General features: G+C 54.3%; 1 protein-coding gene across 1 annotated transcript in view; it reads right to left on the reverse strand.

The window, feature by feature from the left end:
* Window positions 1–824: 824 nt before the first annotated feature.
* The window catches only part of SLC25A37 (solute carrier family 25 member 37), a 29,546-nt gene continuing 17,998 nt past the window's right edge, over window positions 825–12,372 (reverse strand). The window contains 2 exon segments of the mRNA XM_059490773.1: window positions 825–4,242; window positions 7,528–7,584. Coding sequence (XP_059346756.1) covers window positions 3,728–4,242; window positions 7,528–7,584 — 572 coding nt within the window. The 3' untranslated portion in view covers window positions 825–3,727.

Raw genomic sequence — 12,372 nt, forward strand, 5'->3', positions numbered from 1 at the left:
ATTTTCCCATTCCAGATGGGATTTTCCCATTCCAGGTTGGATTTTTCCCATTCCAGATTGGATTTTTCCCATTCCAGGTTGGATTTTTCCCATTCCAGGTTGGATTTTTCCCATTCCAGATGGGATTTTTCCCATTCCAGATGGGATTTTCCCATTCCAGGTTGGATTTTCCCCCTCCAGGTCGGGTTTTTCCCCGTCCAGGCCAGGGATGAGCAGCAGGCAGGGCCGGGAGGTGCCTCTGAGCTGCCCTTTGGGATTTTCCCAGGATTTGGGGCTGGTTTGGAGCTGCCAGGGGCTCTGTAAACAGCAGCTCCAGGGTGTGGGAGCAGCTCCAGGCACCCCTGGGATCCCAGGAGAGCTCCTGGAACGGGATCAGGGCTCAGAGAGGAAAAATTGGGAATAAACTCAGCGAGGATGAAGCTGACCAGCTGTCCCCCCCATAAAAATGTACCTTCAGCGAGTTTCCATTGTAAAATAACAACACTGGTTAAAAATCTGCATTTCAAGAGCTGTAAAAAACGGAATTGAGATTTCCCCCTCTCCCCACAAAGGCATTTTGGGGTGCCCCAGGTGTTCCCAAAGTGATGTCCCCATTCCTTGTCCCCTCAAGCGGTTTCCAAGTACCTTGACACCCAGAGGAGAGGCCAGGCCACCACCTGGGGAATTAAAGCAAATAAAATAAAATTTTTGGCCATAAAATCAGTGATTTTTGGGGTTTCCTTACAGGAGGGAAGAGCTGAGCCCTTTTAAAGCAGCTTTGCACCCAGCTGTAAAAGCATTTTAAAACCACCCAACTGCCTACATAGAAAAATAAAGGATAAACATTATCCAGCTATTTTATATTTATATAAAATTAACTTCTGTGCCAGGACATTTTTGTTTCTCTGCTGTAAAAATAAAAAAATAAAATAAAAATAAAAACCAGCTTAGGTTGGGTAACCTAAACCTTGAGCAAGGAGTAAACTCCGTCTTCCATCTTATTTCCAGCAAAAGAGAAGCTTGGGATTTCACTGCTTCAAAATAAAGTTATTAAATAGATATATATTAATATCAAAGTCTGTATAAACTCTTTTTTTGTTGTTGTTGTTAAGGGAGGGAAAGGGGCACTCAGTGAGCAGGAATCACAGGGGACACTGAGTGACCGGGAATCCACAGGGACACTCGGTGACAGAGGGACAATGAGTGACCAGGAATCCCTGAGGAGCACCATGGCAATCCCTGGGGACACCCAGTGACCAGGAATCACAGGGGACACTGAGTGACTGGGAATCCACAGGGACACTTGGTGACAGGGGGACACTGAGTGACCAGGAATCGAATCCCTGGGGACACCCAGTGACCAGGAATCCACACAGACACTTGGTGACAGGGGGACACTGAGTGACCAGGAGCCTCTGAGGAGCACCACAGGAACCCCTGGGGACACTGAGTGACCGAGAGTCCCTGGGGCCACGCAGTCACAGGGGGACATTGAGTGACCAGGAATCCACAGGGACATCCAGTGACCAGGAATCCCTGGGGACACTTGGTGACAGGGGGACACTGAGTGACCAGGAGTCCCTGAGCGCCACAGGAACCCCTGGGGACACTGAGTGACTGAGAGTCCCAGGGGCCACGCAGTCACAGGAGGACATTGAGTGACCAGGAGTCCCTGGGGACACTGAGTGACCGGGGACCCACAGGGACACCCAGTGACCAGGAATCCACACAGACACTTGGTGACAGGGGGACACTGAGTGACCAGGAGCCTCTGAGGAGCACCACAGGAACCCCTGGGGACACTGAGTGACCGAGAGTCCCAGGGGCCACGCAGTCACAGGGGGACACTGAGTGACCAGGAGTCCCTGAGCACCACAGGAACCCCTGGGGACACTGAGTGAGTGAGAGTCCCAGGGGCCACGCAGTCACAGGGGGACATTGAGTGACCAGGAGTCCCTGGGGACACTGAGTGACTGGGAATCCACAGGGACATCCAGTGACCAGGAATCCCTAGGGACACTTGGTGACAGGGGGACATTGAGTGATCAGGAGTCCCTGAGCACCACACGAACCCCTGGGGACACTGAGTGACCGAGAATCCCTGGGGTCACTCAGTGACAGGGGGACATTGAGTGACCGGGAATCCACAGGGACATCCAGTGACCAGGAATCCCTGGGGACACTTGGTGACAGAGTGACCAGGAGTCCCTGAGCACCACAGGAACAAACCCCTGGGGACACTGAGTGACTGAGAATCCCTGGGGTCACTCAGTGACAGGAGGACATTGAGTGACCAGGAGTCCCCAGGGATACTCAGTGATTGGGAATCCTGGAGGACACTGAGTGACCAGGAATCCCTGGGGACACCTGGTGACAGAGGGACACTGAGTGACCAGGAATCCCTGAGGAGCACCCGAGGAACCCCTGGGGACACTCAGTGATTGGGAATCCCCAGGGACAGTGGCCAAGTACCCACAGGAATCCCTGGGGACACTTGGTGACAGGGGGACACTCAGTGACTGGGAATCCTGGGGGAGCACCATGGGAACCCCCAGGGACACTCAGTGACCAGGAATCCCTGGGGACATTGAGTGACCAGGAATCCTGGGGGAGCGCCACAGGAATTCCTGGGAAACACCATGGGAATCCCCAGGGACACCCAGTGACAGGGAGGCACTGAGTGACCAGGAATCCCTGGGACATTCAGTGACAGGGACACACTCAGTGACCAGGAATCCCTGGGGACACCCAGTGTCAGGAGGGTACACACTCAATGACCAGGGATCCTGGGGACACTCAGTGACAGGGACACACTCAGTGACCAGGAATCCCTGGGGACACTTGGTGACAGAGTGTCGGACACTCAGTGACTGGGAATTCTGGGGGAGCACCATGGGAATCCCTGGGAAACACCATGGGAACCCCCAGGGACACCCAGTGACCAGGAAACCTGGGGACACTCAGTGACAGGGACACACTTGGTGACCAGGGATCCTGGGGACACTCAGTGACAGGGACACACTTGGTGACCAGGGATCCTGGGGACACTCAGTGACAGGGACACACTTGGTGACCAGGAATTCCCAGAACTCCTGGGGGCACTCAGTGACCAGGAATCCCTGGGGACACCCAGTGACAGGGGGACACACTCAATGACCAGGAATCCCCAGAACCCCAGGGGCACTCAATGACCAGGGATCCCCAGGGACAATCAGTGACCAGGAATCCCTGGGGACACCCAGTGACAGGGGGACACACACTCAATGACCAGGAATCCCTGGGGACATCCAGTGACAGGGGGACACACACTCAATGACCAGGAATCCCTGGGACATTCAGTGACAGGGACACACTCAGTGACCAGGAACTCCAGGGACACCCAGTGTCAGGGGGACACACTCAGTGACCAGGAATCCCTGGGGACACCCAGTGTCACGGGGACACACACTCGGTGACCAGGAATCCCTGGGGACACCCAGTGACAGGGGACACACTCAATGACCAGGAATCCCCAGAACCCCTGGGGCACTCAATGACCAGGGATCCCCAGGGACAATCAGTGACCAGGAATCCCTGGGGACACCCAGTGACAGGGGACACACTCAATGACCAGGAATCCCCAGAACCCCAGGGGCACTCAGTGACCGAGCACCACAGGGAGATGTGTTGATGTGAATCCAGCACAATTCCAGCAGGGCTGCCCGTGAGGAGCCCACAGAAGCTCGCACTCCCTTTCCCAGGAGGATTTTTATGTTTTTTTCTCCAGCGCGCGCTTGGTCAGGAAGTACTTGAAGAACTCGTACACGGACCAGGCGATGGCCGTGGAGGGCATCTGGTAAATGACCCTGGCCTGGACGCCCTTGAAGAAGCCGGGCAGCCCCCCAAGCTGGTACACGGTGCTGAAGGCGTTGGCCATGCCCGACAGGTGCCCCCTGATCTTGAGGGAGCTCAGGGCCGTGTTCTCCTGCGTGTTCAGCAGCGTCTTGCACACGTCCAGCGGCGTGGTGGCGGCGGCGGCCACGGCCCCGGCCACGGCGCCGGCCACGATGTGGGACTGGGGGTGGTACTGGCGGTGCGGGTTCAGGTGCTCCTGCATCAGCTCGTAGGTGATGAAGTGGATGGCCTGGAAGGGCACGTTCATGGTCAGCTGCGTGGTGTAGCTGCGGTAGAAGGCGCCCAAGCCCTCGGTCCTGTGCACCGTCCGCACGCAGCCCAGCACCGACGTGTACGGCGAGTTGAACATCTGCAGCCGCTGCTTCACCACTGCCGGGGGACACGGGGGGACAGGGACACTGCTCAGATGGGGGCTGGCACAGCCCTGAGCTCCCCTTCCCCACCCAAACTGACAGCCCTGAGCTGCCCAATGCCCCCACAACTGGGACAGGGACAGAGTGCCCTGCCTGGCACAGCCCCCAGAGTGACCCTTCCCCACCCAAACCAAACCAAACCCCCGAGCTGCCCAGTGCCCCCAGAGCTCAGGACAGGGACACTGCTCAGCTGCGGCCAGGCCTGCCTGGCACAGCTCCAAGCTCCCATTCCCCACCCAAATTGATGCCCCCAAGCTGCCCAGTGCCCCCCAGAGCTCGGGACAGATGTGAGGACAGGACACTGCTCAGCTGGGGGGCTGGCTGCATGGCACAGCCCTGAGCTCCCTTTCCCCACCCAAACTGATCTTCCTGATCAACCTGACCTCCTCGAGCTCCCCTTCCGCACCCAAACCGATCCTCCCGAGCTGCCCAGTGTCCCCAGAGCTCAGGACAGGGACACTGCTCAGCTGAGGCCAGGCCTGCCAGGCACAGCCCCCAGAGTGACCCCAGACCCATCCCCAATCTCCCTTTCCCCACTGAAACCAAACCCCTGAGCTGCCCAGTGCCCCCAGAGCTCAGGACAGGGACACTGCTCAGCTGGGGCCAGGCCTGCCTGGCACAGCCCTGAGCTCCCCTTCCCCACCCAAACTGATCCCCCAAGCTGCCCAGTGCCCCCAGAGCTGGGGACAGACGTGGTGACAGGGACACTGCCCAGCTGTGGGGGTCAGGCCTGCCTGGCACAGCCCTGAGCTCCCCTTCCCTGCACAAACTGATCCCCCCCGCCCCGAGCTGCCCAGTGCCCCCAGGGCTCAGCACAGTGAGGGGACAGCGCAGAGCTCACTTCCTAATGATCCTCTAACCTCAGGTTTAATTAATGACCCTTTAGTTCTAATGAACCCCTCCCCTCAGGTTTAATTAATGACCCTTTACTTCTAATGGACCCTTCTCCTCAAGGTAAATTAATGACCCTTTAGTTCTAATGAACCCCTCTCCTCAGGTTTAATTAATGACCCTTTAGTTCTAATGAACTCCTCAGGGTTAATTAATGACCCAGCAGTTCTAATGAACCCCTCAGGGTTAATTACTCACCCCTCAGCCAGGCTGCACAGACACCCAGCAGTGACAAGGGCAGAACAGTGAGGTCCCACCTGACATCCCCAGAGTGTCACCCACCCCTCCAGCCCCACTGGCTGCAGTGCCTCCCACTGACTAATGAGGCTAATTAATGTAATGATTTAATCAGGGTGTGATTAACAGGATTTGATACACTGGAGAATTCTCCTTCAGAGATTCCCAACTCTGGGCCCACTCAGGAGCACAGCCAGTGACACTGAGGGGCTGGCAGGTGGCAGCATTGTCATTTCAGCTGCATTTTCCTGCCAATCCTCATTTTCCTGAAGCCTTCTCCTGCCACTCCACTCCCCAGGAACCTGTGTGCTCACCCAACCCCCTGAGCTCAGCCTGGTTGGTCCAAAGCTTCAGGAACACCAGAGCCCCTGCCCCAAGGAGCAGCAGAGTGGTGACAGTAAAGGTGGCACCAATAAAGGGGACACCTCCCCTCAAAGTCCCCATGCACCTCACGGATCCAGGGATAATAAATCCCTCCTGGCTGCTCTCCTCTCCTCCCCAGGGCAGAGGAATGAGGTCCCTGGCTTGGTGGGTTTGTGAGTTTGGAGATCTCCCAGCAGCCCTGGATTTCCTCCTGCTCGTGCCAAGGGGCAGAGGGAGAAGATCCAGGAGGGATTTGAGCCTGGATTCAGGGCACTGAGGGCTGGGTGTCTGAGGGAGCAGCACTCCCAGGACAGAGGAACTGGGGGTTTTGGAGCTCTCCCAGCTTGGGCAGCCCTGGATTTCCTCCTGCTCTTGCCAAGGACAGAGGGAGAAGATCCAGGAGGGATTTGAGCCTGGATTCAGGGCACTGGGGGCCTGGGTTGGTGGGTTTGTGAGTTTGGAGATCTCCCAGCAGCCCTGGATTTCCTCCTGCTCGTGCCAAGGGGCAGAGGGAGAAGATCCAGTGGGAATTTGGGCCTGGATTCAGGGCACTGAGGGCTGGATGTCTGAGGGAGCAGCACTGCCAGGGTGGAATTGGTGGGGTTGGAGCTCTCCCAGCTGGGGCAGCCCTGCATTCCTTCCTGCTCTTGCCAAGGACAGAGGGAGAAGATCCAGGAGGGATTTGTGCCTGGATTCAGGGCACTGGGGGCCTGGGTTGGTGGGTTTGTGAGTTTGGAGGTCTCCCAGCAGCCCTGGATTTCCTCCTGCTCGTGCCAAGGGGCAGAGGGAGAAGGGCCAGGAGGGATTTGTGCCTGGATTCAGGGCACTGAGGGCTGGGTGTCTGAGGGAGCAGTACTCCCAGGCCAGAGGAACTGGGGGGTTTGGAGCTCTCCCAGCTTGGGCAGCCCTGGATTTCCTCCTGCTTGTGCCAAGGGGCAGAGGGAGAAGATCCAGGGGGAATTTGGGCCTGGATTCAGGGCACTGAGGGCTGGGTGTCTGAGGGAGCAGCCAGGGTGGAATTGGTGGGGTTGGAGCTCTCCCAGCTTGGGCAGCCCTGGATTCCTTCCTGCTCTTGCCAAGGACAGAGGGAGAAGATCCAGGAGGGATTTGAGCCTGGATTCAGGGCACTGAGGGCTGGGTGTCTGAGGGAGCAGCACTCCCAGGACAGAGGAACTGGGGGTTTTGGAGCTCTCCCAGCTTGGGCAGCCCTGGATTTCCTCCTGCTTGTGCCAAGGGGCAGAGGGAGAAGATCCAGGGGGAATTTGGGCCTGGATTCAGGGCACTGAGGGCTGGGTGTCTGAGGGAGCAGCCAGGGTGGAATTGGTGGGGTTGGAGCTCTCCCAGCTTGGGCAGCCCTGGATTCCTTCCTGCTCTTGCCAAGGACAGAGGGAGAAGATCCAGGAGGGATTTGAGCCTGGATTCAGGGCACTGAGGGCTGGGTGTCTGAGGGAGCAGCACTCCCAGGACAGAGGAACTGGGGGTTTTGGAGCTCTCCCAGCTTGGGCAGCCCTGGATTTCCTCCTGCTCTTGCCAAGGACAGAGGGAGAAGATCCAGGAGGGATTTGAGCCTGGATTCAGGGCACTGGGGGCCTGGGTTGGTGGGTTTGGTGACTTTGGAGATCTCCCAGCAGCCCTGGATTTCCTCCTGCTCATGCCAAGGGACAGAGGGAGAAGGGCCAGGAGGGATTTGTGCCTGGATTCAGGGCACTGAGGGCTGGGTGTCCTGAGGGAGCAGCACTGCCAGGGTTACCTTCAGCTGGGTTCATCACGGCGTCGTGGAGCAGCGTGGCCGCACTCCCAGCGATGCCTGCAAGGAAGAGCAGCCCTGAGAAAACAAATCCTGCCTCAAAAGGGATCCCTGCCACCCAGGGGGGTCCATCCAGGGGATCCCATCCAGGGGAATCCACCCAGAGGATCCCATCCACGGGGATCCCATCCATGGGAATCTATGCAGGAATCCATCCAGGGGATCCCATCCAGGGGGATCCCAAATATGGGAATCCACCCATGGAGATCCCATCCAAGGGGGATCCATCTAGGGGGGAATCCAGCCATGGGGGAGCTCCATCCATAGGGATCCCATCCATGGGACAATCCATCCAGGGGGGCTTCATCCATGGGGACGCCCTCCAAGGTGGATCCCATCCATGGGGGATTCCTATCTATGGGGAATCCATCCAGGGGGGTACTCCATCCATGGTGGATCCCATCCACGGAGAGGTTCCTATCCATGGGGATCTCATCCATGGGAGAATCCATCCATGGAGATCCCACCCAGGGGGGGAATACCATCCATGGGGGGAATACCATCCATGGGGGGCTCCATCCATGGTGGAATCCCATCCATGGGGGATCCATCCATGCAGGGCTCCTATCCATGGGGAATCCATGCAGGGGGATCCATCCATGGGAATCCCATCCAGGGGAGCTTCATCTGTGGAAGGGGCTAGCAGTGGGCCTGTTAGCTAAAGGAGCGAGAAGTAAGAAGAAGAAGCTGATAAGGAGCTTTCTCCAAGGCCGTAACCAAGGAGATCGAGAGAAGGAAGATAAGAGCATTCTGCAGCTGGATGAAGCATTTTTAGAAAGTTAGGTGGAGTCAGAGTAACTTTTCACCAATGGCATGGTATTGAATTATTGTGGCCAATAGCTAAGGTAGAAGAAGGGTAAACAACTGGAAAGTGTATAAAAGATCAGCCATTTTCATTAATAAACTGTTGCCAAGTGTTACCAACTGAGACTGCTTGTGGTCTCTGCTTTATGTCGTGACCGCCTCGACTGCAACAATCCCTGGTGGATCCGATCCATGGAGGATCCCATCCATGGGGAATCCATTTGGCGGGCCTTCATCCATGGAGATCCCATCTATGGGAATCCATCCATGGGGGAATTCCATCCATGGGGGGGGCGGTTCCTATCGACGGGGGATCCATCCATGGTGGATCCCATCCATGGAGATCCCATCTATGGGAACCCATCCATGGGGGAATTCCATCCATGGGGGGGCGGTTCCTATCGACGGGGGATCCATCCATGGTGGATCCCATCCATGGTGGATCCCATCCATGGAGATCCCATCTATGGGAACCCATCCATGGGGGAATTCCATCCATGGGGGGGCAGTTCCTATCGACGGGGGATCCATCCATGGTGGATCCCATCCATGGTGGATCCCATCCATGGAGATCCCATCTATGGGAACCCATCCATGGGGGAATTTCATCCATGGGGGGGGCGGTTCCTATCGACGGGGGATCCATCCATGGTGGATCCCATCCATGGTGGATCCCATCCATGGAGATCCCATCTATTGGAACCCATCCATGGGGGAATTCCATCCATGGGGGGGGCGGTTCCTATCGACGGGGGATCCATCCATGGTGGATCCCATCCATGGAGATCCCATCCATGGAGATCCCATCTATGGGAACCCATCCATGGGGGAATTCCATCCATGGGGGGGGCGGTTCCTATCGACGGGGGATCCATCCATGGTGGATCCCATCCATGGTGGATCCCATCCATGGAGATCCCATCTATGGGAACCCATCCATGGGGGGGCGGTTCCTATCGACGGGGGATCCATCCATGGTGGATCCCATCCATGGTGGATCCCATCCATGGAGATCCCATCTATGGGAACCCATCCATGGGGGAATTCCATCCATGGGGGGGCGGTTCCTATCGACGGGGAATCCATCCATGGTGGATCCCATCCATGGTGGATCCCATCCATGGAGATCCCATCTATGGGAACCCATCCATGGGGGAATTCCATCCATGGGGGGGCGGTTCCTATCGACGGGGGATCCATCCATGGTGGATCCCATCCATGGTGGATCCCATCCATGGAGATCCCATCTATGGGAACCCATCCATGGGGGAATTCCATCCATGGGGGGGGCGGTTCCTATCGACGGGGAATCCATCCATGGTGGATCCCATCCATGGAGATCCCATCCACGGGAATCCATCCATTGGGGAGCTCCATCCCTGGTGGATCCCATGCTGAAGGAGCCCCCAGGTCCCACCCCCCAGGGCCCCAGCACAGATTCCCAGGGCAGGAACCCCAGATCCACTCCCAGCCCCACCTCTGCTCTTCCCACAACAATCCCCAGGTTCCATCCCCCCCAGACACCCGCGGCGCCGGCGCCAGCCGTGAGCAATGCTCACCCTGCCCTCAGCACGGCCCTAATGAGGGATTTTCATCCCTTTACTCAGCCTGGTTCCAGTGCCCGGGCTGTGCCAAGCCCAGCCAGCCCTGACCCATCCCTGCCCCGCTCTGATGAGGCTCTGCAGCCACTCCTTCCCTTTGATGCTGGCTCCAGCTCCAATTCCCTCTGGCCCAAATCATTTTGGTCATTTCGTGAATCCACAGCTCTGATTTTCCTGCTGGCACCTCAGGCCTGTAGCTACTTGAAAGGCAAACACAGGAATGTGTTTGAGGAGAAGGGATTTTATCCCTTCCCTGAGCTCAGCCACCCCATGGCAGATTAAACCAGGGGGATCTCCAGAGATTTTACAAAACCTCTGGTAAAGCCCTGACTCCTCAATTCCAGGCTCTCTGCTGGCTTTAAAAGTGAAACATTCCTGCTAAAAACAAAAGCACACAGAGGATGGAGGGCACTCAGTGCTCCCAGGGAATTCCAACCTCCAGAGGTTGAGGTGATGCCTTCAACACAAGAGCAACCCTTGGGTGATACCTTCAAAGGTGGGACCTGATCCAAGATCTTTCCCAACTTTAAGATTCCATGGCAATACAGGAACAGCACAGCTGCACCCAAACAGCTTTTGCCCATTAAATTGATGATTTGTGCTGGAAAAATTTGGGATTAAATAAGAATTGGTGATTTGTGCTGAAAAAAAATTTGAGATTCAATAAGAATTTAGATTTGGAGGTGCACTAGGCTGAGTGAGAAGCAAGGAATAGATTGATAACCACAAATGGGGTTTTTTTTAGGGCAAACCCCAAAAATACCATTGACCAAGGGGCCAATGGTATTTTGATTACTTGTGCTGGAAAATTTGAGATTAAATAAGAATGAATTATTTGTGCTGAAAAAATTTGAGAATAAATAAGAATTTAGATCAGGAGGTGCACTAGGCTGAGTGAAAAGCAAGCAAGGAATATTGATGACCACAAATGGGGTTTTTTAGGGCAAACCTCAAAAACAACATTGGCCAAGTGGCCGTTTCCACCACTAAACTGATGATTTGTGCTGAAAAATTTGAGATTAAATAAGAATTTAGACTGGGAGGGGCACTAGGGTGACTGAAAAGCAAGGAATAGGTTGATAACCACAAATAGGGTTTTTTTAGGGCAAACCCCAAAAAAACATTGGCCAAGTGGCTCTTTCCCCCTCTAAATCAATGATTTGTGCTGGAAAATTTGACATTAACTAAGAATTGATTATTTGTGCTGGAAATTTTGACATTAACTAAGAATTGATTATTTGTAGGGGCACTAGGCTGAGGGAGAAGCAAGCAAGGAATAGGTTGAAAAACACAAATGGGTTTTGGGGTTTTTTTTAGGGCAAACCCCAAAATACCATTGACCAAGTGGCCAATGGCATTTTGATGATTTGTGCTGGAAAATTTTGAGATTGAACAAGAATTGATGATTTGTGCTTGAAAATTTGAGATTAAATAAGAATTTAGACTGGCAGGTACACTAGGCTGAGTGAAAAGCAAGCAAGGAATATTGACAACCACAAATGGGGTTTTTTTTAGGGCAAACCCCAAAAATACCATTGGTCAAGTGGCCAATGGTATGCTCATGATTTGTGCTGGAAAAATTTGAGATTAAATAAGAATTTAGACTGGGAGGGGCACGAGGCTGAGTGAGAAGCAAGCAAGGAATAGGTTGATAAGCAAGGAATAGGTCGATATCCACAAACAGGGTTTTTTTTAAGGCAAACCCCAGAAATAACCATTGGCCAAGTGGCTGTTTCCTCTTCTAAATCGATTATTTGTGCTTGAAAATGTTTAAATAAGAATTTAGATTTGGAGGTGCACTAGGCTGAGGGAAAAGCAAGCAAGGAATAGGTTGATAAGCAGTAATAGGTTGATAAGCAAGGAACAGGTTGATATCCACAAATAGAGTTTTTTTAGGGCAAACCCCAGCAATACCATTGGCCAAGGGGCTGTTCCCTCCTCTAAATCGATTATTTGCACTTGAAAATTTGAGATTTAACAGGAATTTAGATGGGAAGGGGCACCAGGCTGAGTGATAAGCAAGGAATATTGATAACCACAAATAGGGACTTTTTCGGGCAAACCCCAGCAATACCATTGGCCAAGTGGCTGTTTCCTCCTCTAAAACAATTATTTGTGCAGGAAAATTTTGAGAATAAATAAGAATTTAGATGGGAAGGGGCACCAGGCTGAGTGAAAAGCAAGGAATAGGTTGATAAGCAAGGAATATTGATAACCACAAACAGGGATGTTTTAGGGCAAACCCCAGCAGTACCATTGGCCAAGGGGCTGTTTCCTCCTCTAAATCGATTATTTGCACTTGAAAATTTGAGATTAAATAAGAATTTCGATGGGAAGGGGCACCAGGCTGAGTGATAAGCAAGGAATATTGATAACCACAAAC

This window comes from Ammospiza nelsoni, chromosome 30 (genome assembly GCF_027579445.1).
Source record: "Ammospiza nelsoni isolate bAmmNel1 chromosome 30, bAmmNel1.pri, whole genome shotgun sequence".
NCBI lineage: Eukaryota > Metazoa > Chordata > Aves > Passeriformes > Passerellidae > Ammospiza > Ammospiza nelsoni.